General features: G+C 42.3%; 1 protein-coding gene across 2 annotated transcripts; it reads left to right on the top strand.

Annotated features, from left to right (window-relative positions):
* The first annotated feature begins 11,615 nt into the window (after positions 1-11,615).
* LOC117348071 (perilipin-2-like) lies at positions 11,616-23,599 on the top strand. 2 transcript variants are annotated; one of them, XM_033919738.1, is made up of 8 exons: positions 11,616-11,705; positions 13,188-13,221; positions 13,306-13,501; positions 14,525-14,607; positions 15,907-16,126; positions 17,815-17,996; positions 19,216-19,311; positions 22,852-23,599. In XM_033919738.1, exons 2-8 carry the CDS (start codon positions 13,192-13,194, stop codon positions 23,203-23,205), a joined length of 1,161 nt encoding a protein of 386 aa, XP_033775629.1. In that variant the 5' UTR covers positions 11,616-11,705; positions 13,188-13,191; the 3' UTR covers positions 23,206-23,599. The 2 variants fall into 2 exon arrangements, with proteins under 2 accessions (XP_033775629.1, XP_033775620.1); XM_033919729.1 differs by lacking the exon at positions 11,616-11,705 and adding an exon at positions 11,828-11,871.
* The last annotated feature ends 3,559 nt before the right edge of the window (positions 23,600-27,158 follow it).

Raw genomic sequence — 27,158 nt, 5'->3', positions numbered from 1 at the left:
TATGGTGTTCTACTTGCCTCACTTACTTACGCTACATTTTGATGTTTACAGTGGAGTAGGTGCTTTGCATCCTGTTATTAGCATTTGAAGAAAATAACGTAGTAAATAATGTCATGTTCAAAAGTGTTGTGGACATATCTGACTGTATCCTATTTCTCTCTTGTCAAGCAGCAGCGCAGGCACCCCCTCAGGAGGCCCCGCAGGTGATGGAGGGAGCCCCACCCTGGTCCTCGGCAGAGGAGGAAGAGGAGATGGAGGAGGAAGAGGAGGAAGAGGAGATGGAGGAGGAAGAGGAGGAGATAGAGGAGGAGATAGAGGAGGAGGAGGAGGAGGCCTGGCAGCCCTCAGGACCGCCCACACCACCACTGCCCCCTGGACCTCCACCACTGCCCCCACCACTGCCCCCTGGACCTCCACCACTGCCCCCACCACTGCCCCCTGGACTGCCTGCCCCACCACTGCCCCCTGGACCCCCACCGCCTGCCCCACCACTACCTCCAGGACCACCACCACCATCCCCTGTTGGACCTTCCCCTTCCCCCACCCATAGCCCTTCCCCTCACTCTCCTGCCCTTCCTGTTCCCATCCCACCCCCTTTCCTTGCTGTTCCCCCCCAGGAGCAGCCCGACCAGCCTCAGGAGGGGGTGGCCAGGGAGATGGCGGCCTACTCTGCCATCTTGGAGGAGGTGCAGGTATTGAGAGGGTGTGTGGAGAGGATGGAACATGCCCTCTTGCGGCTGATAGCCGAAAGAGGGCATGGTGCCAGCAGCCATACACCCTCTCAATGACTGCACCTCTTCTGCCCCCCTCGCCTGAGGTAGCTCAAGCTGCTCTTGGGGGGCACCCACCCTCTTTCCCTGTGTTATGTGTATGTAAATAGTTATTTAAAAAAAAAGTTTTCCAAGTTTTAAAAAGTTTATATTTTAATTAAAAAGTTGGTTATGGTTTAAACTTTCCTGTGTGGTTTTAACCTTGTAGCATCAGAAGTTTAGTGGACAGAGTCCAAGGTAGATAGGGGTTCAGGAGGGACTGCTGAATGGGCCCTTTTCAATATAACAACAAGGTGACATATAGAAAGTTTGACAATCTTTATTGGGGTCTGTCATTCATTCTATTACCTGCTAGCCACTTTGATGTCAAATCATTGCAGAATCTAGGAAAAAAGTAAGTGAATGCAAGGGTATATGCAACTGTAGGTAGATGACAACATCTCAGCTATGATGTGCAAAGTAAGCCAGTCCCTGTTCCAAAGTAAATGGCTACATAAGGAAGAGAATATAAGTCACTCTGGTAGATTTGTTGTTAAGGAATAGGGTTATTTCTAGTAAGAGTTGGCTCCACACCAGGAGAATCCAAATGAGACATGTGGGTTTTTCTTCATTTCACGGAAGGTGATGGAAGTAAAGGCCAGATACCTCAATCTATCCTCCTGGTTCTTGAGCTGCACTATTTTGGTAAAGCAGGTGTGGAAACCACAAAGATGCTCACAGCTGCACTGCTCTCAGTACTATAAAAACTCCATCTGACAATACTGCACTTGCCTGTCTAAGACACCTGAAAACAGAAAAGAGGAGAAGCTGGTTTACACAACGTTCACAAACAGGGGGGTTCAACCCCCAAGGTCCTCCCTTCCCTGAAGCAATGTGTTAACCTCATATATGTTGAGCTGTTTAGATGTCACCGTGGTATAGGTGTTAAGGCAATAACCTTAACTTGCTGATGGTGTGGGTTAGTATCACCTGTAATCCTCCACTGCTACTGTTTAGAACTCATGTGAGGGAATAGACTAACTGAAAACAAAAAGTTTGTGTGCATATAACAGCAGGAATGCGTGCCATGGTGTTCTATGAGGCCAACATTATCAATTTACTATTGTTCCTGAAAGTCATTAAGGATACCTGTGTGAAGAGTGACTCAAGAGTAAGCAAATAAAGGTTACCATATATCATTCTCACCTACAACTGTTTGGCTAGGTGCAAACTGGTGTGCTGAGCTGCTGCTCTGGTCTGAAATGAAGAATACAGAGAAACTGTTAACAAAGACCTATGTCTCCTAAATTAAACACTGAAGTTGTGGCAGAACACACACCTAGAAGTAACAGAGCTGCTAACATACCTTTAGAATCCTTATTAAATATGGCAGCCATTAGGCACTCATTAGGAGTTTTCCACCTGAACCATGTTGATTGGATATCCATTGAATGGCAGTGTTCCCCCCCCCCCCCCCCCCCAACATACCCGACCTATTCTTATCAATGAGTTAGTACACAGAACCATTCCTCACCTGATTTTAATTTGCCTGTAATTAGATTCTACAAAGAATTAACTTTAACTCTGAGTAAACCCTCTCAGATGTATGAACACATCCATTTTACTTACATATCCATTTGTGTACCAGCAAAATATATACCAGTATGGTCTTTATCAGTCTTCTCAGTCATTTTTATCAGCCCTGTGGAATGGAGAGTAGGAGATATCAGAAATAAAATAACTAGTATAAACAATAGCACACAATGAAAGGCCATAAAGAGAAGTCACTTTTGGTTGGTTAGTTTCTTTAGTTCTATGATAGTTCAAAGTAGCTTACAAAATATCATTCTCACCTGGACTTACTATCTGAGCTGCTTCTAGAAAAGATAAAACCACATATTAGAATGGCCAGTATTAATGGCTCTGTGGAATAGAGGGAAATGGGAGGCAGAGATAGGGAAAGAAATGTAAAAGACTAAGACAGAGTAAAGTCTGAAACATCTGCATAAGCGATAGGATAGTATAGAAAGGAAACGCTGCTCACCTGGACCTTCTTATACTCATGCACGCCTATGTAGCGTGAGACGTCATCATGGTGGGAAAACTTTCTCTATGCCCATTGGGCGCCGTTCGGGTGCGGTTCCTTAGCCCGCTTCCTAACCACGCCCATCACACCTCATTGGGTGTTGTACAGGGGGTGTTTTTGAACGTGTTCTATAAGTAGCCTGAAAAGATGGCTACACCTTGCAACATGGCTTCAAAGCGAAAATCGAATTTCTTGCATGGAGAGTTGCAGATCCTTGTGGCCCAAGTTGGGGCCAACTATGATTCCCTCTTTGGGAGGGAAGCTGATAGGATTGGGATAGAAGGCCAGCATGCTATCTGGAGAAGAATCTGCAGTGACATAGATGCTGTACACCATCAGGGCCGTGATATAGAGGCTCTGAAAAAACGGTGGCGTGCCCTGCGGAGAGAGGTCCGGCGGAAGCAGGAACGAATTAATGCGCAGGGTCCTTGCGGCAACCTCCAGCTGACTGTCCTGGAGAGTGAGGTGATGGACATAGTGGGTCCTGGAATAGGTCCTGTTGTGGGAGCCATTGATACTTCCCTGGGGCACCAAGGTAACATCACTTTACATAGAAGCCATTGACTTGTTGGTGTTTTTACTCATATTTTATATCTTTCTAAACTACAACAGTACTATACAACCAATGCAATTCATAGTAATATAATAAAAGCCATTGCCTGTTTTGATACTCTTGGAAGCCTAACATGTGGAATACGTTGCTAATGTTCCATATGTTAGCCTGCATAATACCTTGTAAATGACCAGATGTACAGTATTGTGACCTGTGATGCAATTCAAATGATGTTCTCAGATGTTACCGCTTTCAACTAATACCAATGTGTATTTTCTTGTCTTTTTGCAGAGGCGTCCCATCCTCCTTCTGCTGCTGCTAGGGATGAAGGGGATGAGGAGGAGGAGGAGGAGGAAGCAGTGGCTGGAACATCATACGCCACCCCTCCTCCTCAGAACACTGCTACACAAGCTGCACCGGCGCCCCCCCTTCATCCCCACGATGACAACAGGGCAGTAGAGGAGGGGGAAGAGTTGGAGGGGGAAGAAGAGGTGGATGAGGTTGGAGCCCTGGGGGAGGAAGATTTCCATCAGGGTGATGAGCTGGAGGCCCCCCCTGATGAGCTCCACCGTCAATTGGTGGAGGTGGGTAACCACCTCCACCAAAGACAAACTTTGCTCATCAGGGAGGTGGCTGAGATAAAAGAAGCCACACATGTAATGAACCAGCACCTGGCCTCCCTGGTGGCCGAGCAGTCTGCAACACGTGCTGTGCAGACTGCAATCCTGGAAGAACAGGCAGGGACTCGCCGGGCGCTGGAGAACATGTGTGGCATTCTTTCACAACTTCTCCCCCAGCTCATCACCCAGACTGCCTCCCATGGGGATCCTGGACCTCAATCCACCTCCCAGACCTCCTCCAGCCAGGCTCCCACCAGGCAAGGTTCCCCCCCGGCCACCCGTGGCCGGAGTCGAGGCCGTGGCCGGGGAAAGGGAAAAGGAAAGGACCGCCATTAGGACCCACTATGTCCTCTGAACACTCCCAGGCCAGTCATGCCGCATGGACCCTGGGGCTCCGCTGGACCTCCTCTGCATGTACACGCCACAGCCTCTATATCACGGTTCAGTCACTGCAGATCTTTCATCCAGATAGCATCCTGGCCTGAGTGCCAATCTTCATCAGCTTCAACTCCCATCGAGGGCATCATAGTTGGATAATAACTATTACACCCTTCCAAGGATCTGTAGCTCTCCAGGAGCCATGTTGCCGACTTCATCTTAAGGTGCAACCCGTTGCCATCTGTTGGCAGCCTGGACATTTGCCTGACTTCATCTTAAGGTGCAACCCGTTGCCATCTGTTGGCAGCCTGGACATTTGCCTGACTTCATCTTAAGGTGCAACCCGTTGCCATCTGTTGGCAGCCTGGACATTTGCCTGACTTCATCTTAAGGTGCAACCCGTTGCCATCTGTTGGCAGCCTGGACATTTGCCTGACTTCATCTTAAGGTGCAACCCGTTGCCATCTGTTGGCAGCCTGGACATTTGCCTGACTTCATCTTAAGGTGCAACCCGTTGCCATCTGTTGGCAGCCTGGACATTTGCCTGACTTCATCTTAAGGTGCAACCCGTTGCCATCTGTTGGCAGCCTGGACATTTGCCTGACTTCATCTTAAGGTGCAACCCGTTGCCATCTGTTGGCAGCCTGGACATTTGCCTGACTTCATCCTTGTCACAGGAAATGAAAAACTTTTTTCTTTGAACCAGGAAGCATTTAATTATTAATTGCACACAGCACAGCGGGTTCTCTGAAGAAGCCTCCTTGGCAAAACGCGTCTGAACCCTGCCGGACCATCGCTGTATGGACTTTTAAGTTAAGTTTGCTTGCACGTTTTGAAACTATATTTTTTGGAATCATTGAATACTCACCTATGTTATGGACATGCTAAACAGAATGAAGCACTTTCAATGACCAATCTCTTTAGGGGTTTGTTCCCCATCCTGAGTTTTTTGTATTCCATCCGTGGATTCTGAGCACCATCTGAGTTAAATAAGGTATTAAATACTTCTTCAGGCTTGTTCCCTTTTGTTTTTTGTGGTTGCATCCTATATTATGCATATTTCCATCTATTATGTACAACAGCAAGTCAATGGATTTATGTTTTACAATAAAATCCATCAAATAAATGAAACATATATAGCTGACAGTGTGTTTGTGTTTCAGCTTATATTGTATTCGTTAGGTGCTTCCCAGAGCTACATTGCTGTATCATGTGGTTTACAGAGGTATGTCCCAACAGTGTCATGAACGACCACTAGGCCAGTTAAGGGTTTGAGGATACCCCTAATGGATATGCATCGTGGTAGATTTGATGGCTGACACCTCCATTAGATGCAGGTCTCTCATGCATGCTCATTAGCGCTATCCCTTACAATCCTCTTATCCCACCTTTCACAACCTAGCTCCCTATGCATCAACATCTGTCCCTCTCTTTTGTTATTTTCCTTGATGCATACCAGGGGAGGGGAGGAGAGGGCTGGAACCTACATGCCATCTCTCCATTCCACCTCAAAACCTAGTGTTACTCCCTAATCTCCTTCCATCCCCAGTGGCAACCTTTCACCCTTTCTGTTAGCAAATACCCTTGCATCCCTAATCTCTCCTTGCCTCCATGACATCCTCCACCTCTTGCTTTTATCTTTTCTCATTCAAGACTACTATCCAGCATATCTCTGCTCCCCCCTCCTCCAAGTCTGGCCATATCTAGACACCTCTCCTGCATTCAACTTAAGAATCTCATTAATATGTATCCCATCTGGTGCAGTAGCTGCCTTGGTTGATGACATATTTCCCATATTTAAACAAAGGTTCCCATCCATTCCACATGGAGTTAATTGAATGTTGTAGGCCCCCTCTGCTCTTTCTTTTTGGTGTACTCTGCTACTATGGAAAATGGAGGTGGGGCAGACAATGACATTATGAAAGCAGGGAGAGTGGTGGGTGTGGGCATCTGTGTGTAACCTGACCTGGCCCCTTCTTTTCCCTAACAATTTATTCCCCTCCACACTTAACACAAAATTTAAGTCCCCAACAATCCCTCACACCAACACCCAGAAAAATCCATAAACTAAGGAAATACAGATAATGGGGGTGGGGAGGAGTGTCAAAGGCAGAAGGGAGTATAAAGGAGAACAGGCAAGTCATAGCACAAAGTTTCATCATTGAGGAAACAGAACACCACAAACACCAACTCACATGAGGGGGTCTTACATAGGCAAAATGGCTGTGCCAAAGCTTTCTATATACTAAGCACGCCTAATTAGCGGCGGACGTCATAGAAACCGTTAGGATTCAAATCTAATTGGATGTGCATTGGATGTGGTTTTGCAATATACAGCTGTAGTGACGTTGTAGTCATTTCCTTCACATCTCTAAGCTCTATGTTCTAAACAAAGTTACCTCTATAGCTCTATGCCTTAAGGCATTGCTTTTTTCATCGTCCATACATCAGGGGGTTCAAGTCTTGAGTAAGGTTAGCAAATAGGTTATATTCATTTCTCAGCCAGGACACCTGGTAACTCTTTAGCCTTGCCTTTACATATCAATATTTTGCTTCAGCTTTTATTATGTGCAGCCCATTGTCTAATAGTTAATGCAACCTGTTCTCTCTCATGCTGAACACCCTCCCCCCACCAAAAACATCCCCCCCTAACTGGATCATTCTTCAACACCTGTCCAAGCCCTCTGAAGTTTGATTTAACTCATAGAAAACAAATATGAAATATGTATTAAAGAATTGCAGCACAAATAACGCCTAAACGGAACAGATTATTTACAGTCCTATATGCATTAGTACAGTGCTCAGAATGAAGATTAGCGTGTAAGAAAAACAGAGCTCCACCTCACATGCATTCAAGCACACTTGGGAATATGGGTTTGGGGCTCAGTGAAAGCAGCGCTTTTAGCCATTGAGCTAACACTCTTTTGTCTCAGCCTACTATGACATTATAGCTAAACTCCTTTTCCCTTAGCACTTCACTAAGATATGATATGACAAGGGAACGAGAGGAATTGGAGGTGTGGGTCAGTGAGGAAAGGCACTCTCTACCAATCGTGCGGCCTTTAAGGGTTCAAATCCCAGCCTGTATTTTACTTGTGGCGTATCAGCTTTCCAGGTGCACTTTGATGATGGTTTCCACTTCTTATAGGAGTTGAATATAACATTTCTCCATTTAAACATGGCATACGTTGTTAGTTTTGATCGTGGTAAAGTATACATTTCTGAAATGGTGAAGAAACAATAAGCGGTATAAGCAAATCCAAACTGCTATAAGCGCAAGAAAGCATTTGTAGCTCAACACGCTAATGCTCCTTTTCTGAGCTTTGCCATCTAAAACTCCCCGGTTTGACTCCCACCTTTGCTCATTTTAATAAGGTCCTCGTTTTTTCCTATTAGATCTTATAACATTTCCCTTTGCAGGCAAACCTATTTTCAACTTACCATGGCTCGGACATCCTAAGCAGTGATAAGCAGCAAGATGACATTTGTGGATCGCCTGGTTAATGTGCTCTCATCACTGCGTAGGATGTCCGAGCCATGGTAAGTTGAAAATAGGTTTGCCTGCAAAGGGAAATGTTATAAGATCTAATAGGAAAAAACGAGGACCTTATTAAAATGAGCAAAGGTGGGAGTCAAACCGGGGAGTTTTAGATGGCAAAGCTCAGAAAAGGAGCATTAGCGTGTTGAGCTACAAATGCTTTCTTGCGCTTATAGCAGTTTGGATTTGCTTATACCGCTTATTGTTTCTTCACCATTTCAGAAATGTATACTTTACCACGATCAAAACTAACAACGTATGCCATGTTTAAATGGAGAAATGTTATATTCAACTCCTATAAGAAGTGGAAACCATCATCAAAGTGCACCTGGAAAGCTGATACGCCACAAGTAAAATACAGGCTGGGATTTGAACCCTTAAAGGCCGCACGATTGGTAGAGAGTGCCTTTCCTCACTGACCCACACCTCCAATTCCTCTCGTTCCCTTGTCATATCATATCTTAGTGAAGTGCTAAGGGAAAAGGAGTTTAGCTATAATGTCATAGTAGGCTGAGACAAAAGAGTGTTAGCTCAATGGCTAAAAGCGCTGCTTTCACTGAGCCCCAAACCCATATTCCCAAGTGTGCTTGAATGCATGTGAGGTGGAGCTCTGTTTTTCTTACACGCTAATCTTCATTCTGAGCACTGTACTAATGCATATAGGACTGTAAATAATCTGTTCCGTTTAGGCGTTATTTGTGCTGCAATTCTTTAATACATATTTCATATTTGTTTTCTACTTGAAAACGTTCCAAATCTTTAGGCATTCCTTTGCTTAAACTTATTTGAGTTCATCCTGATATGATACCTAATGAAGCACAGACAGCTCAGTCAAACAGCTGTAGCTCTATCAGTTAGGAGCCCAGCCTATGCTGCTAACATCCAGAGGTTGTGGGTTCAACACCCACCACGTCTTTTAATTGTGGCATATTACTTTGGAAGATGCAGATTGATGAGGTCACAATGAGGTCAGTTTTGTGCAACTGAACACCTCCATTTTGCAATGAGGGAAGCTGGAATGTTAAGGTGTGTATCTGTTTATTCTCTTTTTAAGTGCTGATAATGTGTGCTGGTTTTTCTTTGCTTTCAAAAGAGAGCCGATTGCAGTGCTGTTTGTTGAGACAAAAAAGGGGGTTGTAAAAGCCATGGGAATATTATATTATGGTTTGGGCTGAAATGTGGTTTGTTATCCATGCAATATAATGTGTTCCATTGTTATGGTGTCATTCTATTTATTAGGACAGAGAAAAGATGAAACATACCTATTGAAATTTACTATTGGAATTATTGATAAAAAATACAGCAGACGTCTGCCTCGCGTGTAACAAAGAGCCGCAATTACGATAGTTGAAACGGCATTGAAATCCAAGTTAGACCAGGGTTTTTTACGTCTACATAATTCACGAGAGTTAGACGCACGCGTTCGCCCAAGTAGCGCCTATCCAGCGTCCCCACTTGGCACGCCCATAGACCGCCCACGGAACGCCCACGTCCAGAGCTGCAGACGGGACTATGCTTTCGATAGACGTTAGTTCCTTATGTACTACCTAGGGACGTCTATGTGTCGTCTATTACCCAATTAACATTAATTAAGACCCTTAACTCCATGATTATTCACTTATATCCGACGTCCAAAGCACGCCTAAGTTAAACGCAGTAATAGAGAATTTAGGCCTGAATATGTATACCCTAAAGCAGGGGTATACAATTCCGGTCCTCGAGAGCCAGAGCCAGGTCAGGTTTTCAGGCTATCCACAATAAATATGCATGAGATAGATTTGCATCTCAAGAAGGCAGTGCATGCAAATTCATCTCATACATATTCATTGTGGATATCCTGAAAACCTGACCTGATTCCGGCTCTCGAGGACCGGAATTGCCTACCCCTGCTCTAGAGCAGTGGTCTCCAACCCTGTCCAGTCAGGTTTTTGGGATAACCCTAATGAATATGCATGAGACAGATCTGCATTCCTATCATTTTCATTATATGCAAATCTCTTTCATGAATATTCATTAGGGCTATCCAGAAAACCTGACTGGCCAGTAGTCCTCCAGGACAGGGTTGTGAACCACTGCCCTAGAGGAAAGGAGGGACAGGGGAGATATGATTCAGACATTCAAATACTTCAAGGGTATTAACATAGAACAAAATCTTTTCCAGAGAAAGGAAAATGGTAAAACCAGAGGACATAATTTGAGGTTGAGGGGTGGTAGATTCAAGAGCAATGTTAGGAAATTCTACTTTACGGAAAGGGTGGTGGATGCCTGGAATGCTTTCCCGAGAGAGGTGGTGGAGAGGAAAACGGTGACAGAGTTCAAAGAAGCATGGGATGAACACAGAGGATCTAGAATCAAAAAAGAATAGTAAATATTGAACTACGGCTAGTACTGGGCAGACTTGTATGGTATGTGTCTGTATATGGCCTTTTGGTTGAGGATGAGCTGGGGAGGGCTTCAATGGCTGGGAGGGTGTAGATGGGCTGGAGTGAGATTTGACTTTGGCAGTTGGAACCCAAGCACAGTACCGGGTAGAGCTTTGGATTCTTGCCCAGAAATAGCTAAGAAGAAAAAAGTTGAATCAAGTTGGGCAGACTGGATGGACCATTCAGGTCTTTATCTGCCATCATCTACTATGTTACTATGTAACCCAAAGGCATACACACTCAACTGTTTGCAAAGCTGCAGAAATATGAGGCCGAAGCAACACCACCCACCCATGTTTATCCATAATACCATCAATTTGATGTCTTGATCTTCCCTTCCTTTCAGAGTACACTGCCAAAACTCATATCCCCTCGTGCTTAGATTATTGCAACTTGCTCCTCACAGGGAAGTGTTTGCTGCAGGAAGCTATATGTACAGCTGTGATATTCAGCCACAATATGCAAGAGCCCTGACTGCTGTGGTAGCATGGGATTCATTCAAGATGACTGTGATACAACATGAAACCTAGCCATTGGGAATATGAATCTTGTCTTGATGTCCTTAAAGAAATCAGAATTTGCACTTAACACTGGTGAGATCATTGGCAACTTGGATCAGGGGTTTCTCAACCCAGTCTTTGGTACACATTCAACCGCTCAGATTTTCAGGATATCCATAATGAATACACATGAGTTAAATTTAAATACACTACCTCCACTGTATGCAAATCTAATGCATATTCCTTGTAGATATCCTGAAAACCTGACTGGCTGGCTGTTTCACAAGGAATGGGTCAAGAACCCCTGATGTAGGAACCTGAGTAAATTGATCCATTTTTCTAGAAGAGAGGAATGATTGCTAGCTAAGTGGTAATGTGAACATATGAATACCCATGGAGGGGGTGGAGGATTCATATGAGGCTGGAGATTTCTTCTGGAATAGTATAGTATGGAAGGCAGAAATATATGAGAAGGCTCAGCAACATAAAGCTGCAAGTCATTTCAGCAATAAGCTTTTTTTTTTTTTTAGATACCATATAATCATTCATATGGCCCTTGTCATTGTATTTTTTTAAAAAAACTAACCCATTTGGAGACATTGCTCCCAATTATTTCATGTATTTTATATGTTCTTTTAAAAAACCCCAAAACAAGGGAGATGGTAACTTGAAACAAAAACAAACTAGCTCAGAAAAAAAAAAAGCAGGAGGGCTGAAAGAGCTAAACTGTGAAAATACCCAGAGAAATCAAGAGGCAGTAGATGGTTAATTTCTAGAGCCCCACCCACTTCATTCCTATAAAAAGAAGAAGGGCAGGTAAAAGGAAGAGTTACTTTTGTGTTTAATCCAAGGAGGAAGGTAATAGCTAACCATTGGTATTAATAGTTTATTTTTTGTTTAAGCTGTGCTGTTTGTTGTAAATCTAACCTTGTTTTTTTTCATAAGAATGTTTATCTGTGATTGGGAGTCAGGCTGTTAAATAATCTAATATTAGGATGATGAAAAGTAAAAGCTTTATTTCTAGGTATTCTGTAGTTAAGAGAATGCAATGCATGTGGGGCATTCACAAGCCAGATCTACTGAGCTACACTTTCATTAGACATTTTTTAATTTTTTTAAAAAAAGTCAAATTTATAATGCAGCCTTAATTCTAGGCTTAACATCACAAACAAGTCTATATGCAGCCTTTCTTTTAGGCCCAGGGTATACCTGAATAAGTTTACCATAGGAAAAAAGAAGGGATAGAGGAGACATGAAAACAGACACTTAAATACTTCAATATATAGGTAGCATGTTCTAGTCTTGTACTTCTATGGTTAATGGTATAGAATTGTGGGACTGACTTATAGGGTGCTTTAAATCAGGTCCATCATGATATTGGAGTAAAATCTTTTAAAATATGAATCTGTTTGTACTTCTTAATTTTCTTTTTCTGTTCTTGCCTCTTCCTGACTTCTGGAAGTGAAGCACTCTGGTGTGTTATTGCTACTTACTTTTACTATCCTGCTTTAAATGCCACTGTGAAAACTCTTTCACCTGCCAGTGAGACCCTGCATTAATCCAATTATTTTCAGGCTTGGAGTCCCTCTCTCCCACTCACCGCCCCAGCTTTATGCTATTTTCAAGCATAGTATGAGCTCTTTAACACTTTTTTCTCCATATATGCTATTTATTAAGTTTTCCTAATACTTCTAAACTACACAGGTTTAAGACTCTGGGCCCAAAGTAGTAACACCTGGCTTTTCAGGTTCAGTAATTGCCAAATTGTTCTACCCCACATAAGTTCTGGCAGAGAGTGAAAGCCACAGCTTGTGGTATGTTCTGCTGTTTATTTGCCATGTTGCCTGGATGCTTGTAGAATTGGGGATGTCTAATCAGCAGCTCCTAATGGTTAAGGAGTCTGTAGTTTCTGTAGTCTGTGTGTGCTTGCTAATTGAATCTATTTTAAAAGATTAATACAGAGTACAAGTTTCTCATCAAGTTTTGTAACCTGCTGTTTAAGTACATAATGTAGGTCTTATTTACTAAATATATTAAACCAGGCTGGTAAAACACTTTAATACACAATGTCTGTGTAGTTACCTGCTTGCTAGCTATAACACTGAATGTAGAGCTGCATTTCTGGAAGTAAGCCAGTTGGGTAGATCAGGTCATTTATAACAGCTGACGTGATCTTGTAAGAATTATGGTTACTAGGACATATTTACTGCTTAAAAAGTATCATAAATGACTAGGGAGACTGGCTATGTTACATCTGACTTCTAAAGTTATTTTATCACACAAGCACTGATTTATCTAAACTATCTTTTTTTTTCTAAACTTTCTATTCCCTTTTGAAAGAGAAATGGCTTCAGTAGCAGCTGTAACACAACAGGTAAGTAAAAAGGTTTTGAGAGCTTGTTTATTTGATGGTGTTCAGCCATGGGATTTTTAATGTTATGTAATTCTTGCTTGACAGAATGTGGTGGTGAGGGTGGTTAACCTGCCACTGGTTAGCTCTACCTGTGCCATGGTGTCTTCTGCTTACACTAGCACAAAAGAGAACCATCCATACCTGAAGTCTGCCTGTGAGGTAGCAGAGAAGGGGGTAAAGACCATCACTGCTGCTGCCCTCATAAGTGCAAAGCCTGTCATCCGAAAACTGGAGCCAAAAAGTAAGTGATATCTAATAACCTAATTGGGAGTTTGCTTTAAATTGACAAAGTGGATAAACTAATGTGGCTGTTAATTCATGGAACTAGAAATTCTTCAGTAATACAATGAAGACAATCTCCTTCTCAACATGAGGCGGTAGGGAATGTGCATTAGAAACAAATTCCATAAGGAGGAACTGTCATAATACTGTTCTACAATAGCCCAGGGCAATGGTGAAAATCCACAAAGCTGGAATAGCATGAAATGAGCACTTTTTCTCACGTTGTGTGAGAACCTAAATCTTTATTTTCCCAAACATAAAACTAATTTTGTCAAGTCTTGCACTTAATGTGTTTGATTTTTCTAAGACTTGTATAGCCACTGTTCCCTCTAAGCTGAATTGGAGGCCTCTACTTATAGTCTAGCCAATATAAGGGGAGGGGGATGCTGTTTAAATATCATTTAATTGTGAGGTATAGCCAAACTCTATTGGACTCTTGATCTCCCTAGCAATTGAAAATGCATTATTGATGCACCATCCTCCCACTAACAGCAATGCAGTTGGAGGACTCCCACTCAGTTTAGAGGGAACAGTGAGTACATCAAAATGAGTATCTTGTCAAAGTCACAAGGAATGTGGGAGAAATGGATACTGACTTTGCATTGATTTCTTTAATTCTATGCTTGGTACTCTGGCACAGAGAAGGAAAAATGAGTACCTGAATGTAAACAGCTTGGACAACCTCCATTAATGGGTTATATATAAAATTAACTATGCTCATGGCGGTGGTAGGGATGTGATCCAGCTACAAATGAATGCCTAAGTGGAGTGTAGCTAATTTTTTTAATTGTCTGCAGCTTTTCCCACTCCACAGTTTACTCACTTAAGTATGTGTTCTCCTATATAATCTTCATTTCTCAGGGAGCTTATTTAGATTATCGTAAAAGGAAACAGATGGTGTGAACTTTTCTAGAGTTGCCTAATGAAATATTTTTCTTAGTATTTTCAAAATTGTATTTTTATGGGATTTCCTCTTTTACAGTTGCCCTTGCTAATAATTATGCCTGTGTTGGCCTGGACAGAATTGAAGCAAAGCTGCCCATCCTCCACCAGCCAGCTGATAAGGTGAGGTAGTGTACGCCACTCTGAGCAAAGGGCTTAAACTAGCCATATAGGGATGACTTTCAAGAACAGGCTCAGGATGGGAATTCAGTGCAATGGAAAGTCACTTGCTACCATTTGAGCTTGAGCCAACAAGTCATTTGTAAGTTTGTGAAGTTGCGCTCCCACAATGTACAGTTGCACTCCACAATGCACCAGGTGCTGTGTTTAGTACCCTCAGGAGGTTCAGCAGGAAGTGAAACATGTCACATTTGACAGTCAATAGTGGCTGCAAAAAGAATATTGTACAGAAATAAGCTTTATTACAGAAAGCAATGTTACAGAAAAAATAACAGATAAGCATGTAGCTGCTTCTATTCTCTTGTGAATGAGTAAACAGGGTCCTGAATAGGTGCTGTGAGGGTGGGCTGACATCACTCTAGTAGCATTGTGTGTTTGAGGAGGAAGGGTAACTGCAAGAATTCAGTTTTGAAGGCAGTAATTGATAGTGATGGATAAATAGAATTAAAGTAATTTAATGGCTAATAGATGGGGAATCTCCCCAGATAATTGATAAGGCCAAAGCTTAATGTAGTCCTGGTCAGCCTAAGACTTTTTTTAAAAAAAATTTCAGCACAAAGCTACAAAAACACTAGCAATGAAGCTTAATGGATCTAAGCCAAAATACAAGAATATGTACTCTTCATTCAACATAGTTAGTTTGAAGAGTATGCTCACTATTTGTTCACAATGGCTCATCATGAGAGGGTTCAGGACCTAGGATGACAAAACTATACTGTGTACTGTGCCCTCCCAAACTTTGAGACTGGGGGAAGGCACTACTATCTGACCTGGCAAGTGTCTTAAGAAGCAGCAATGGTACACTTTGTCCTGTCTTAAACATCTAACATCACTTTCTAGATGCCTTAGATCTTTAGCTTGGTTAGTCTAGCTCGGTTAGTTGGGCCATCTTAATTACATATGATGTGTATTCTTCTTGCAGAGGCAGTCTTCCTTCTATTCTCTCCATTCTCTTTGGTTTCTCCTTACCTTTCCCCTGCTCTGGTCGTCTTCCTCTATTTCCTTTTTGGTTCATTAAGTCCTGTGTCTTTGAATGTTTATCTGGTCCCCTACAATGTAAATTTTTTTATCAATGTTAATCACTTTGATAAATCGCTTAATCACATTTCAAACTTTAAATAAAACTTGAAATAGCAGGATAGGGCATAGGGTGGAGAGTCCTAAAATCAAATAGGAACATGGCTTTTGAGTTCTGTTCTTGTCCAGCTGTAACTTTCATTTTGATGTATCAAATATCTCTAGTTGGCTGCTAATGCCACAGATATGCTGATTCATGCTAAGGATTCTGTTGCCCATACAATCAATGGAGTAATGGAAGTGACCAAGGCAACTGTGAGCGGCAGCGTGAACACTGTTCTGGGCAGCCACATGGTGCAGATGGTGAGCACTGGGGTAGATGCAGCACTGAACAAGTCTGAGGCTCTTGTGGACCACTATCTCCCTCTAACTGCAGAAGAAGCCGGTAAGAAAAGTACAAGTAAATTTTCCACATTCTTAGAAACTTCAGGCATTAAATCGTACTGCTTTCCTAACTTCAAGCAAGCACACATGTTGCTCAGGTCTCCCTGTAATGTGGCATTTATCTTAACATTATGAACTAATCTATATATGCAGCTTTTCTTCTAGGGCAGTGTATTGCAAGCTGTGTGACTTCTGAGATTTCAGGTGTGCCGCAGCACACTGGGGAGGAGGAAAGGCGTCGGCTGACTGCCCACAGGACGTGCCTCTCTTCCCAAGAGGCACATCCTGTAGGCAATCGGCCAGCACCTCTCCATCTCTCTGGCCCTCTCCCTTGCAGATACCCCCCCCCCCCAACTGTCAGCACAGAGCCCATTTGAAGGGCCTTTGTGCATGTGCAGATGTTGATGTGGTGATAACGTGTGCATGCAATGTCACACACTTCCGGGTGTCTCGAGCCAGGGATACTAGGTTTAGTGTGCCCCAGCTTGATAGAGATTGAGACTCTCTGTTCTAGAGTATGCCTGCTGTTATAGAGTGTCTGATCACATATACACTAGAGATGCGATAGAGGAGAAATGAGACGTTTAATACCATTCAAGTATTTAATCTACTAAAACATTTTCCAGAGGAAAGTGGTAAAACTAGAGTACATATGATGATTCAGGGTGGTAGACTTAGAATTAATGTCAGGAAATCTTTTTTTCACAGAGGGTGGTTGCCTAGCTTGCCCACATGGTAGAAGTAGAGACAAATGGTGGCAGGGTTAAAAAAAATGCAAGGACAGATGCAAAGGATCCATAAATACAGGATTGTATCAAAATATAACTCGACCATAACTTTAGTTATGCACAGGACTGATGCTCAAAATGGCAGCACCAGCAGTGGGGCAGTGTAGTGGATGCCAGGTGGACTTCTATGGTCCTTTATACGGCAAGACAGATCCATATTGGCTGGAATAGATTTTGAAGGCAACTCCAGTAGCTGGGGAAATGGGGCCAGTACAGGGCAGACTTCTTATGGCCTGACCCCTGAAAATGGCAAGGATGGATCATGAGCAAGAGTACTTCACATTTCATGTCATCTGAGAATAGGTTTTGTATACTTCAATGGGAAGGGAAAGATATCTAATAATGGAACTTAGCAAATGTAGATTGTTGGTTCAACATTGCCTTGATTGACTGAATGGACCACATAGGTCTATCTTCAACCATTTACTATTACTGTAGGCAAGAAGCTTAAATGATTATTGACCCCTGAAAGTTTAATGGCAATTCCCCCTATGTAGTAGCTGTTTTGACTAGATTGTTCTGATTTCAGCTGTGTAATCCTGATTGAAGATCTAGGTTTTGGACTAAAGCAGGGGTGTCCAACCTGTGGCCCAAGGGCTGCAAGCGGCCCTGGTTGAGGGCAATGCAGTGTGTTCCTCTGCTGCCCCCAGGTGTTTACCGTCTTGCCAGCTCCCTCCTCTCTTGTTTCAGCGTTTGCATGTTTGTGCGGCCCCCCCAAAAAAATTTTTGGCCAATGTGTCCCAGGGAAGCTAAAAGGTTGGACACCCCTGGACTAAAGGATTCTATTGCTGGGTCTATATGGATGAGAACGTTTTCAGATATAAAACAGCTTGATCTTGTGGCATGTTTTCACAATACTAGCAGCTAAGTTCATAAGGCTTTTGGATTTCTATTTTCATAGCCAATGAAGCTACCAGAGTTGAAGGATCTGAAGCTGCAACACAGAAACCAGGCTACATTAGATTGTGGTTATTGTCCTCCAAGGTTCACAAGCGAGTTTATGATCAGATCTTGATGAGCATCAAAGATGCCAAATGCAAGAGCCAAGATGCCATAGTGAGACTCTTTCACATAATTGATCTGGTAAGAATCGACTTGGATGAACCTGATCTTTAATCTGTCACTCCTGGCAGAATTCTGTGTGACTGCACAATACAGAAATTCCATAGAATTGCAGTTGTGCAGAATCTCAACCTGTTGGGCTGTGTCGGCATTGACTCTCGCATGTCATCTTTGGGTCACGTATCTGCAGCAGTTCTCACACACTGCCTGCTGCTGACCCAGAAATCTCTCCACAGTAGAGGGAGACTTGTGGATTAGCAGCATGTGAGTTTCTGGTGATATTGCGACCCAAAGCAAGCCTTTAACTACAACAGAGGAGTGGAAGGAAAACTGGTGGCACAGGGGGAGAAGGAGACATGCATTGTGAGATGAGGATGAAATTGCACATAATGGAGGGGGCTAGAGAGACTTGACACGAGCACAAGGAAAGGGGAGAGGTGTTGGACATGGGGTAGATACACAGGAGGTGGAGAAAGAGAGATGTTGGATCCAGGAACAGAATGGAGAGATGCCTGGAAATGGGAGTGAGGGAAGAGTGGGAAATGCTGGACCATGTGGAGTGCAGTAGGGGAAAGAATGGGAGGGAAGGAAGAGCAGATGCTGGGCTGAATGGGTGGAGGAAGGAAAATGCTGAATGGTAGAACTCTGAGGGGAGGGTAGAAATATGGTAAGAGTAGAAAAGACAAATGGATAGTAGCCACTTGAAAGAATTATACAAAGCAGAAAAAAAACAGAAGCAACATGATGGAAAAATAAAACATCCGGACAAAAAGGTAGAAAATGTTTTAAATGGAATATGGGTAATTAGCAAAATATATTTAAAAACTTGAACTTGCTACTTTTTGCACAGAATTCCACCAGGAGAACTATGTGCACCAGCAACATGTAAAACTAGACTTTTGGGAATGTAGTAACAATGTGTATATTAATGCCCCTATCTTGGGATTTTTAAGGCCGCAGTCTTGCACTTAAAGATTCAATTTGGAGAATGATGGGGGGAATAAATGTGTCCCCGTCCCTGCAGGATCTCTGTATCCCCATTCTGTCCCTGGTCCCCATTCCTGCAGGATCTCTTAATTATACAAGCCTTGAAACTTAGAGTTTTGTGGCTTTTGCAGATGAGGACAGCTTGCAGGAATGGGGACAGGGAAAATTTGTCCCTGTATCATTCTCTACTTAAAACTGTCTTTGTGCAAAAAGTCTTTTGCAGTGCTAAATCAATACCTTTGTTCTACATTAGACGGAGTATGCCAAGATTAAGAAGAGGCTGCACCAGTCCTTGGTAGAATGGAAAGAAAGTGTAGAACAGAAGGATGAAGAAATGCCCAGCATGGAGGTGAATATCTAGATACATACCCCCTCCTGAATGCTTTGCAAATACTAGGCAATGCAGGTAAAATTGCCTTCAGCAGCTGACTTATGCTTGCCAGTAGGCTCCCCTTTATTCCTTCCAACCCCCATGAAGTTGGAAAGATTATCAGCAAAAGTAATAGGATGGATTGAAACCTGGCATTTACACAAAGCAGAAGCCTATAGTTAGAAATTCTGCCAAATCAGATCAAGGGTTCCAGTGCACAAAGCACTTTCTCTGGGAAGTTCCCAGATTCTATAGCATAGAGAACTCTTGTAGTTGTAAGAGGGCAAGGCAAAAGGGATTGCCATGCCATCTTCCTGACAGACGGCACATGCCCTTATTGCTTGAACACTGTTCTGAACTAAATTTGAGGGTGTTTAGTTTTGTTGTTTTACCTGCAGTGGATGGAGCCAGGTTAAACCTTTGGGCAAACTTTACACATGTGCCCATATGTTCAGGGGGGTCCTGTCCAATAAGATTAGGGGATTGCCAGCTGGCTTTGACTAGTGTCAGGAGACTTTACCCTTAACATTCTGTAGTACTCTTCTTCCTCCCTGCCTCCCAGTATCGGTGAGCCTGCCCTGCTGCCTTCCACTGTAGGTAGGATATAGCTAATGGGAAGGCAATGGGTTAGAGGACCTGAAGGCTGTTCCAGGGATGGAGATGGCGATAGAAAAAAGCTCTGAAGGGCCAGTGCTAGGGTTTGACATTCTTACTATTCTTCCCTTCTGCTTAGTCTAATACTTCCTTACTCTTCACTGTCTCCCATCCATTCAGCAGCAGTTCTCCTCAAACCTCCTCCAATTCTCTTCATTCTGCTATTGCCTCTTATCCATATTGGTTCTTTTGGCTGCCGCTGCAAGTAGATGGCCCTGGAGTAGAGGCAGGACAGTGGTCTCTCTTCAAATATGGGGTAGCAATGGAGGGGCAAATGCCTACCACCACAATATCCCTTGTGTTCCCCCCCCCCTCTGGATTCTGTACACAGTTATCTCAAGCTGTGAACCGGGTCTTACAGAAAACCACACCATTTCTTTCTTTTTCTGCTCCTCCCACAGAACCCCCATGCACTTCATTTCTCCAAGTGAACTATGCAGAAGTGCTTTCTTGTCTGACTCCCACAGGGTCAGAGCAGAAGGATTGAATTTTGAAGAAACTAGATGGAGTCTTGCTCCACTACTTAGATAAGACTAATGATTTTCATCTTTCTGACCATTTGTTTTGTCCTGACTAGCCAGTCCAGAAGAGGTAGGCGTCCCAAGGTCTCTATTGCAAAATGGATCTGCATCGCTACTTATTGACTTACATTGCAGGTGGCAAGCAGCCGCTAGTTTCTTAAAGCTCACTTGATAACGAGTTGCTGTTTTTATGGACAGAGTGCCATGCAATTAGTCCGACCAAAATTTGAAGACTCTTGGTCATATCCTCTACATTCCTTTACCAGGTCTTAGAGTGGATGTGGTAGCTCAGTCTGACACTGCTTTTAGGGCATTGGTGTTGTGTGCAGGCTCTTCTGTCCCACACTAGACATTGCCATGGCTTTGGTACACCACCTTGCATACAGAATCTGGAGGGACATAATAGAATGAAGATAAGTTCTTACCTTTTGGCAATCTTATAGTCCCTGATATTTTGTACAGCCTGCCCTCTGGTCTGCTCTCTGGTGGATTGCCTGTATATTTCTGCCTTGGATGTTTCTCCTTTCAGGTCTTGGTACCTAGCAGACAAGCCCTGTGGGAAAATTATTTTTACATGGGAACATATCTTTCCTGAAGACATGTTTCCAGTGTGTGTTAACATACAACAAGTTGGTTTCAGGTTGCTACCCTGTTATTGCTTGTTAATGATGATTTGTACTTTTCTCGAACAGAATGCTTTTGTGTCATGGGGAGATTCCTTTTGCCCCCTCATCTGTTTTGTTCCAGTGCTGTTCAGTTGCTTTTGAATGTAACTGCAGGGGGCTTTGTATTCCTCAGCCAAGAGGGAGGAGCAGAAGGAAAGTGTGGTTTTCTGCAAGACCTGGTTCACGGGTTAAGATGAAACATCTTACATACAAAATCTGTCAGGGACTAAAAGATAACCTAATCTTTCTTTCTGTACCCTTCAACACAAGTAAATTAGCAATATGACAACGGGGCCTCATAGGCATGAATAGCTCCACTGATTAAATTTCTCCAATTAATTTGTAGCTGCCAGATATAAAACAGCCATTTCAACTAATGTGCAATCTTTATCTCTCTGAATACTTGGCGTTCTAGGTGGGTTACAGACAACAGTTAGTTAGTTGTACCATGTATAATTTTCATAATATCAAATTATACGTAGCTGCTAATATTGTCATGCTGAGGTAATCTCCTGTTTCAGGTGACTTGTAATATCATTCAACAAATTTTTCTTTGGGCGTGTCAAATCTTAATATAGAGGCTCCTTTTCTGTATTGCTCCATATTCCCACCCCCCACCCCCATCGAAGTAAAGGGGGGGTGTCTAATTTTTATTTTAAATTAACTTTATTCTATATTTTTCTTTCTAGTTTTTCCTCCTTTTTTATTTAAGCAATTGTTCATATAGGTGCTTTAGTAATTTCTAAGAACCTAATATTAGATACTACTTTATTTGTATTGATGGTATACAAATTTTATGGTATATAAAATATTCAAATTGATTTTATCACCACAGGAATAGCAAATTCCTTCCATTGCCATACACTTGGGTTTAGAGAAGATAGGTTGTATAGATCAGTAGTATGAGCACTTTCATTACCCTTGACCCAGAGCCTGCTTTCCAAACAGGGCCATGTGTGAAATACCTAATATGTCCTTGCAGGACTTGTTATCTCACGTCACTGGATGTGGTCTGCACATGTATTAAATTCTGGAGGGGAGATGTCTTGGTTAGGTGAGCTTGGAGGAAATAGAGGAGTAGCCTGGTGACTAGAGCTGTTATCTCGGCACTCTGAGGTTGCAGGCTAGATCCCAACATTGCTCCTTGTGACACTGAGCAAGTCACTAACACAGCATTGTTCAAGCTACCTATGACAGTTGGGGAAAATACTTTGAGTACCTGATAAAGGGAAAACTTTACATCACCCTGAACTGCCTAAGATAGTATGACCTTAACTGAAGTTTTAAAATGGAGGGAGGCGATATTAGAACTGAACTTGAAGTAATTTAAATAGACAACCTGACTCGACATAACTAGTTTGAGAGCCATATTTTGATTGACTTGTGTTAATGGGGGAAATATTGATCTAAAGCTACTGCCTGGCTTCACTAAACACATACCAAAGGGTTTCAAAACGGCAGAAACTTTTTGGGTCTCCTTGACATGCTTGGTGTCAAAATGAATAGTTTCCTTGTTCCTATTGCTTGATCTCATGTTGGATATCATTAAATGGTAATTATTGGTCAGATTTGAAGTGTTATCTTTGGCTATATTCTGGTGCACAGTATACTTACAAATGAACTCGTAAACTAGGCTGAATAAACCAGATTTATACTAATGAGGGTTTGTTTTTATTAAGCCCTTGGAGTTGCTCTTCTTAGGTCTAGCCTATGACCTGAATCACCATCTTCAGAAAACCTGCCTCACCCTGGTATTGAGCATCCAACACTTGCCCCAAAACATCCAGGACCAGTTCCAGCACCTGTACACAATGGCTAGGAACATCTATCAGAACTCCCACTGGGCCACCACCTTCAGAGATGTGTCTGAGCAGCTCTTCATCAGCAGCAGAGGCCAGCTGAAGAAAATGAAGGGGATTCTGGATGAGGTGATGGAATATCTTGGTAAAACACCACTCAACTGGCTGTTGGGTCCCTTATACAGTCAGCTGCAGCATGCAGAACACAAAGGGGAGGAAGGAACCACCCAGTAAGATGGAACCTGCCAGAACATTTACTCTAACAATTGTCACTGTCTAGCAGGCAGGCACTAAACTTTCCACATTCTACTGAAATGTCTACTGTAATGTCTACTGTAATTATCAGATGTCTTCTCCAGAGTTGTAATTTTAGTTGGCTGTAATCAGTCGTAGCCACAAAGATTTTTGCCATTAAGGTAGAGGAAGGCTGCCAGTTTGGTATGTCCATAATGGGAAAGATGTCAAGTTACATGGATCTTACAGCACTGATTAAATTCCTAATGTGTTTTTAAACTACTTTGTACATGAAAAATGCTTACCAGAGTAGGTCTGGCATATTGTGACATGTCTTCTTAAAATGAATCTGTAACTTATCACTTGTAATAAACATTCAGCAGGCAAATCAGAAGATGCATTTAGTCTTTATTTAGCTCTAAGGAAAAGATAATTCCCTTGGCTCCTATGAGGCTTGCAGTACAGGCAAGGCAGCATTTTTTTTAGTGGTCTTTTTGATTCTCCTGTAGCAATGTCTTAAAATACAAGGTCAGAACAGATCCCAATCAATTTGCGTATTACTCTTATGTGCATTTATTTGCAGAACCTCTCAAAACACAGTACCGGGTAGAGCTTTGGATTCTTGCCCAGAAATAGCTATGTAAAAAAAAAATTGAATCCAGGTTGGGCAGATTGGATGGACCATTGGGGGTCTTTATCTACCATCTATGTTACTATGTTGGTTTGTCCAGTCATGGACACACTGGTATCTTTCAGCAATTAACAAACATTTCCTACCCTACCCTTTTCACATAACGCAGTTCTACCTACCCTACAATCATACTTATTGATATTTGCTCGTTTAAAAGCATTGCTCCCCTCACTGGGTTTTTTTCTGCTAAAACTGCAATAGCATGTTCTGGTGCCTATTCCATGTCCATGTTTTGTGTTGTAGGGAATGAATTGGGTGTGGGGGGAAGGAGCAAGTTGCCTTTTAAGAGTCTCACATCTAAAGATCCTTCCTCTACCTCTAAAAGCAAAAGCTAAAACAATATACAGCATGTAGCATTAAATGGTCCCTTTATGAACTCCTTATGTCCTACATGTCCATATAGGCAAGTGAAAATACTTCATGGAACTATGTCCTATAAGCTTTCTCAAGCAGAGGTTGACCCTGGTAACTCCTCAAAAAGGAAGTCCCAACTGGTTAGTCTGAATTTGTTCATAGAACTTTCTTAATCCACAAGGTCTGATTTTTAGGACCAATAGATACTACTGAGGAAGACTATTGTCAAAAAATGGACTGTTGGGTCCATAGTTCAGAGTATCAAGTCCTAGATACACTTTTTTTTTTTTTTTTTTAATGTGGCTTAACACTAAATATCTTGAACATCAATCCTCCAGAGTCTTGTTTCTCATCAGCTGCCTGGCTGGTAGTTGGCTTTATTACTTGTGCATGATGCTGTAGAAGAAATACTTAATTCAGGGGTAGGGAACTCCAGTCCTCAAGAGCCTTATTCCAGTCAGTTTCAGGATTTCCCCAAAGAATATGCATGAGATCTATGTGCATGCACTGCTTTCAATGCATATTCATTGGGGAAATCTGAAAACCAGACTAGAATTCAGCTCTCAAGGACCAGAGTTCCCTACCCCTGTCTTAGTTCAATGGTTCTTATAGAAAGAAGATGACATCTACTGAATGAACTATGCAACATGGCATACATGCTTTACTGCTAGTAGACTATACAGGTCCTATGGTTAATTAGAATTTACTGCATCATAACCATGAAGTGCTAGCAATTTGACCATTTAAACTGTTAAGAGGATATCTCTCATTAGTAACTCATTTGCCACTGCCTAGATTACCTATACTAGTAAATCTTGAAAACCTGACTGGCTGGGGATCCCCCCCGACAGGTTTAAGAACCACTGATCTTGTCAATTGTCCCAGTCTGCAATATTTGATCTAGTGATGCACAGTGCTCACGTTAACAGCGTTCTAAATGACCTATAGGTGGTAATTCAACTGGGTACAATGGGCACAAATGCTATTATGTTGCTTAAATAGCATAGATAGGGGCTCACTGCATACAAAGGACCACTGAAGACTTTTAGCCCAACCAAGAAGCGAATGACGTAAAGCCATGAAACTTACTTAGTCCATAAAATGTTTATCATTTCAATGAAATGAAGTGGAATAACTCAAATTTCATGGCTCCACACCAAATTGAAAATACATAATATAAATGATGAGAAAATTGAAAAGGGCTCAAGCTAAGGATAAAGAGAGAGGGGAATGAGTGAAACTAAAAAAACAACAAAAAAAACCCTAATAGAAAACCAAGGGGCAGAAAACAGATACAGGAACCACCTACCTAATAAGCTACATCAACACACTAAAATCATAGATGAGGAAAAGGCTCAAAGGACAATAATTCTCTAGTTGCAACATCCAGCTGAGAAACACTTGAATATAGTTTACGGTTCAGCCATTAAGACTTCAAAAATGCTATGTACTTGACAGGCCACTAGGAGTTATAACTAGGCATTATAACCTATCGGTCTTATGCAAAGCCACAGTATTGATGCTGTTGCGGCAAATGCTCCAAAATCCCATTCATCTCCTGTGGACTTTGGTGCATTTACCATGGCAGCATTGCTACTGTGGCTTTCTAAAAGAGGCACCATTTGACCATGCCGCAAATGGTCATAGGAGTGCTGCTCCTCAAATCTTAGAAAACTCCAAATGCTAAAACTTTTTTTTTTTTAATTGTTTCTCTACTTTAAGTATACATGACTACTTAATATAAAGTATATGCAAATTGTTTTAGCAATATATTGATGAGGACATACCTTCTCTGCCTTTAAAACTTTTGTGGTCTAAATTCTCAACAGAAGCCTGCCCTTATAGGGAATTTGGCATCTTAACTATGAGATCACATGAATACATAAATGGATTCATTACAGGTTAGTTTAATCTTCTGTGATACTTTCATTCACACCCCAACTATGCACCCCCCCCCCCAAACCATCAAGATGTCTAGTATTTATTGGAACTATAATTGTCACTACTCAAATTTGAATTACAATGGGTTTTCTTCCCAGAAGGGCATTATTTGTGAAATGCTCACATACTTCTGAATACCCCCTAAAGCTAAAGTGGGCCCAGGTGAATAATACAATATTGAACAAACGGTGGTGGTTGATTTATGAAGAATTAAAACTAAGGTGATTATGAGCTGCAGATTTTCAAACCAAATCACACTGCCAAAACCTTCATGGTCCACCTTTATTTTTTTATATATATAAAAAAAATAAAGGTGGACCATGAAGGTTTTGGCAGTGTGATTTGGTTTGAAAATCTGCAGCTCATGGAGGCCATCTGAGGATCCATAATAGAAACTATAGGAGTTTTGACTGACAGAGTAATATAAAAGCTGTATTATGAGTATGCCATCCCAATTCTACAACATTACATTACTCTTGACGCCTGATTAGGCTTTTCATTTAATATGCCTATAGGAAATAGTAATACAGAAATTGCAACAGAAAAGTCAGACCATCCATCAGCTTGTACTTGAGTTACCAGGCATCTGGATTTACCAAGAGGTGTCAGGATGGCTTTCTTTCCTGTGCCCCACCTAGCTCTGGCTCTAAAGCAGGTGTGTACAACCTGTGGCCCCAGTCAAGGGCGATGCATTGTTTTCATCTGCTGTCCCCTGGTGTTTACCATCTTGTCAGCTCCCTCCTCTGTCTTGCTGCGGCCCCAGAAACATTTTTTTCAGCTAATGCGGCCCAGGGAAGCCAAAAGGTTGGACACCCCTGCTCTAAAGAATGACATAGGCACAATTTTGTCACTGACCTTGTAGGCAGGGACAGAGCTTACTAGGAGGGGGGATAGTGAATGTTTGTCCCTGTGTCATTCTTTACTAGAGCCTCTACTTCTTTTTGGAGGATCAAGTCTAATAGAAAAG

This window comes from Geotrypetes seraphini, chromosome 1 (assembly GCF_902459505.1).
Source record: "Geotrypetes seraphini chromosome 1, aGeoSer1.1, whole genome shotgun sequence".
In the NCBI taxonomy this organism is placed as follows: domain Eukaryota; kingdom Metazoa; phylum Chordata; class Amphibia; order Gymnophiona; family Dermophiidae; genus Geotrypetes; species Geotrypetes seraphini.
The sequence above is the reverse complement of the archived record's forward strand: the minus strand, read 5'-3'. Positions and strand labels throughout refer to the sequence as shown.

Excerpts from the sequence above, each read along its gene's own strand:
- LOC117348071 (XM_033919729.1), top strand. The coding sequence starts at position 11,843 with ATGATGAAAAGTAAAAGCTTTATTTCTAG. Across the intron at positions 17,997-19,215 it reads TCTTTCACATAATTGATCTG|ACGGAGTATGCCAAGATTAA; the intron begins GTAAGAATCGAC and ends GTTCTACATTAG. Across the intron at positions 19,312-22,851 it reads AAGAAATGCCCAGCATGGAG|CCCTTGGAGTTGCTCTTCTT; the intron begins GTGAATATCTAG and ends GTTTTTATTAAG.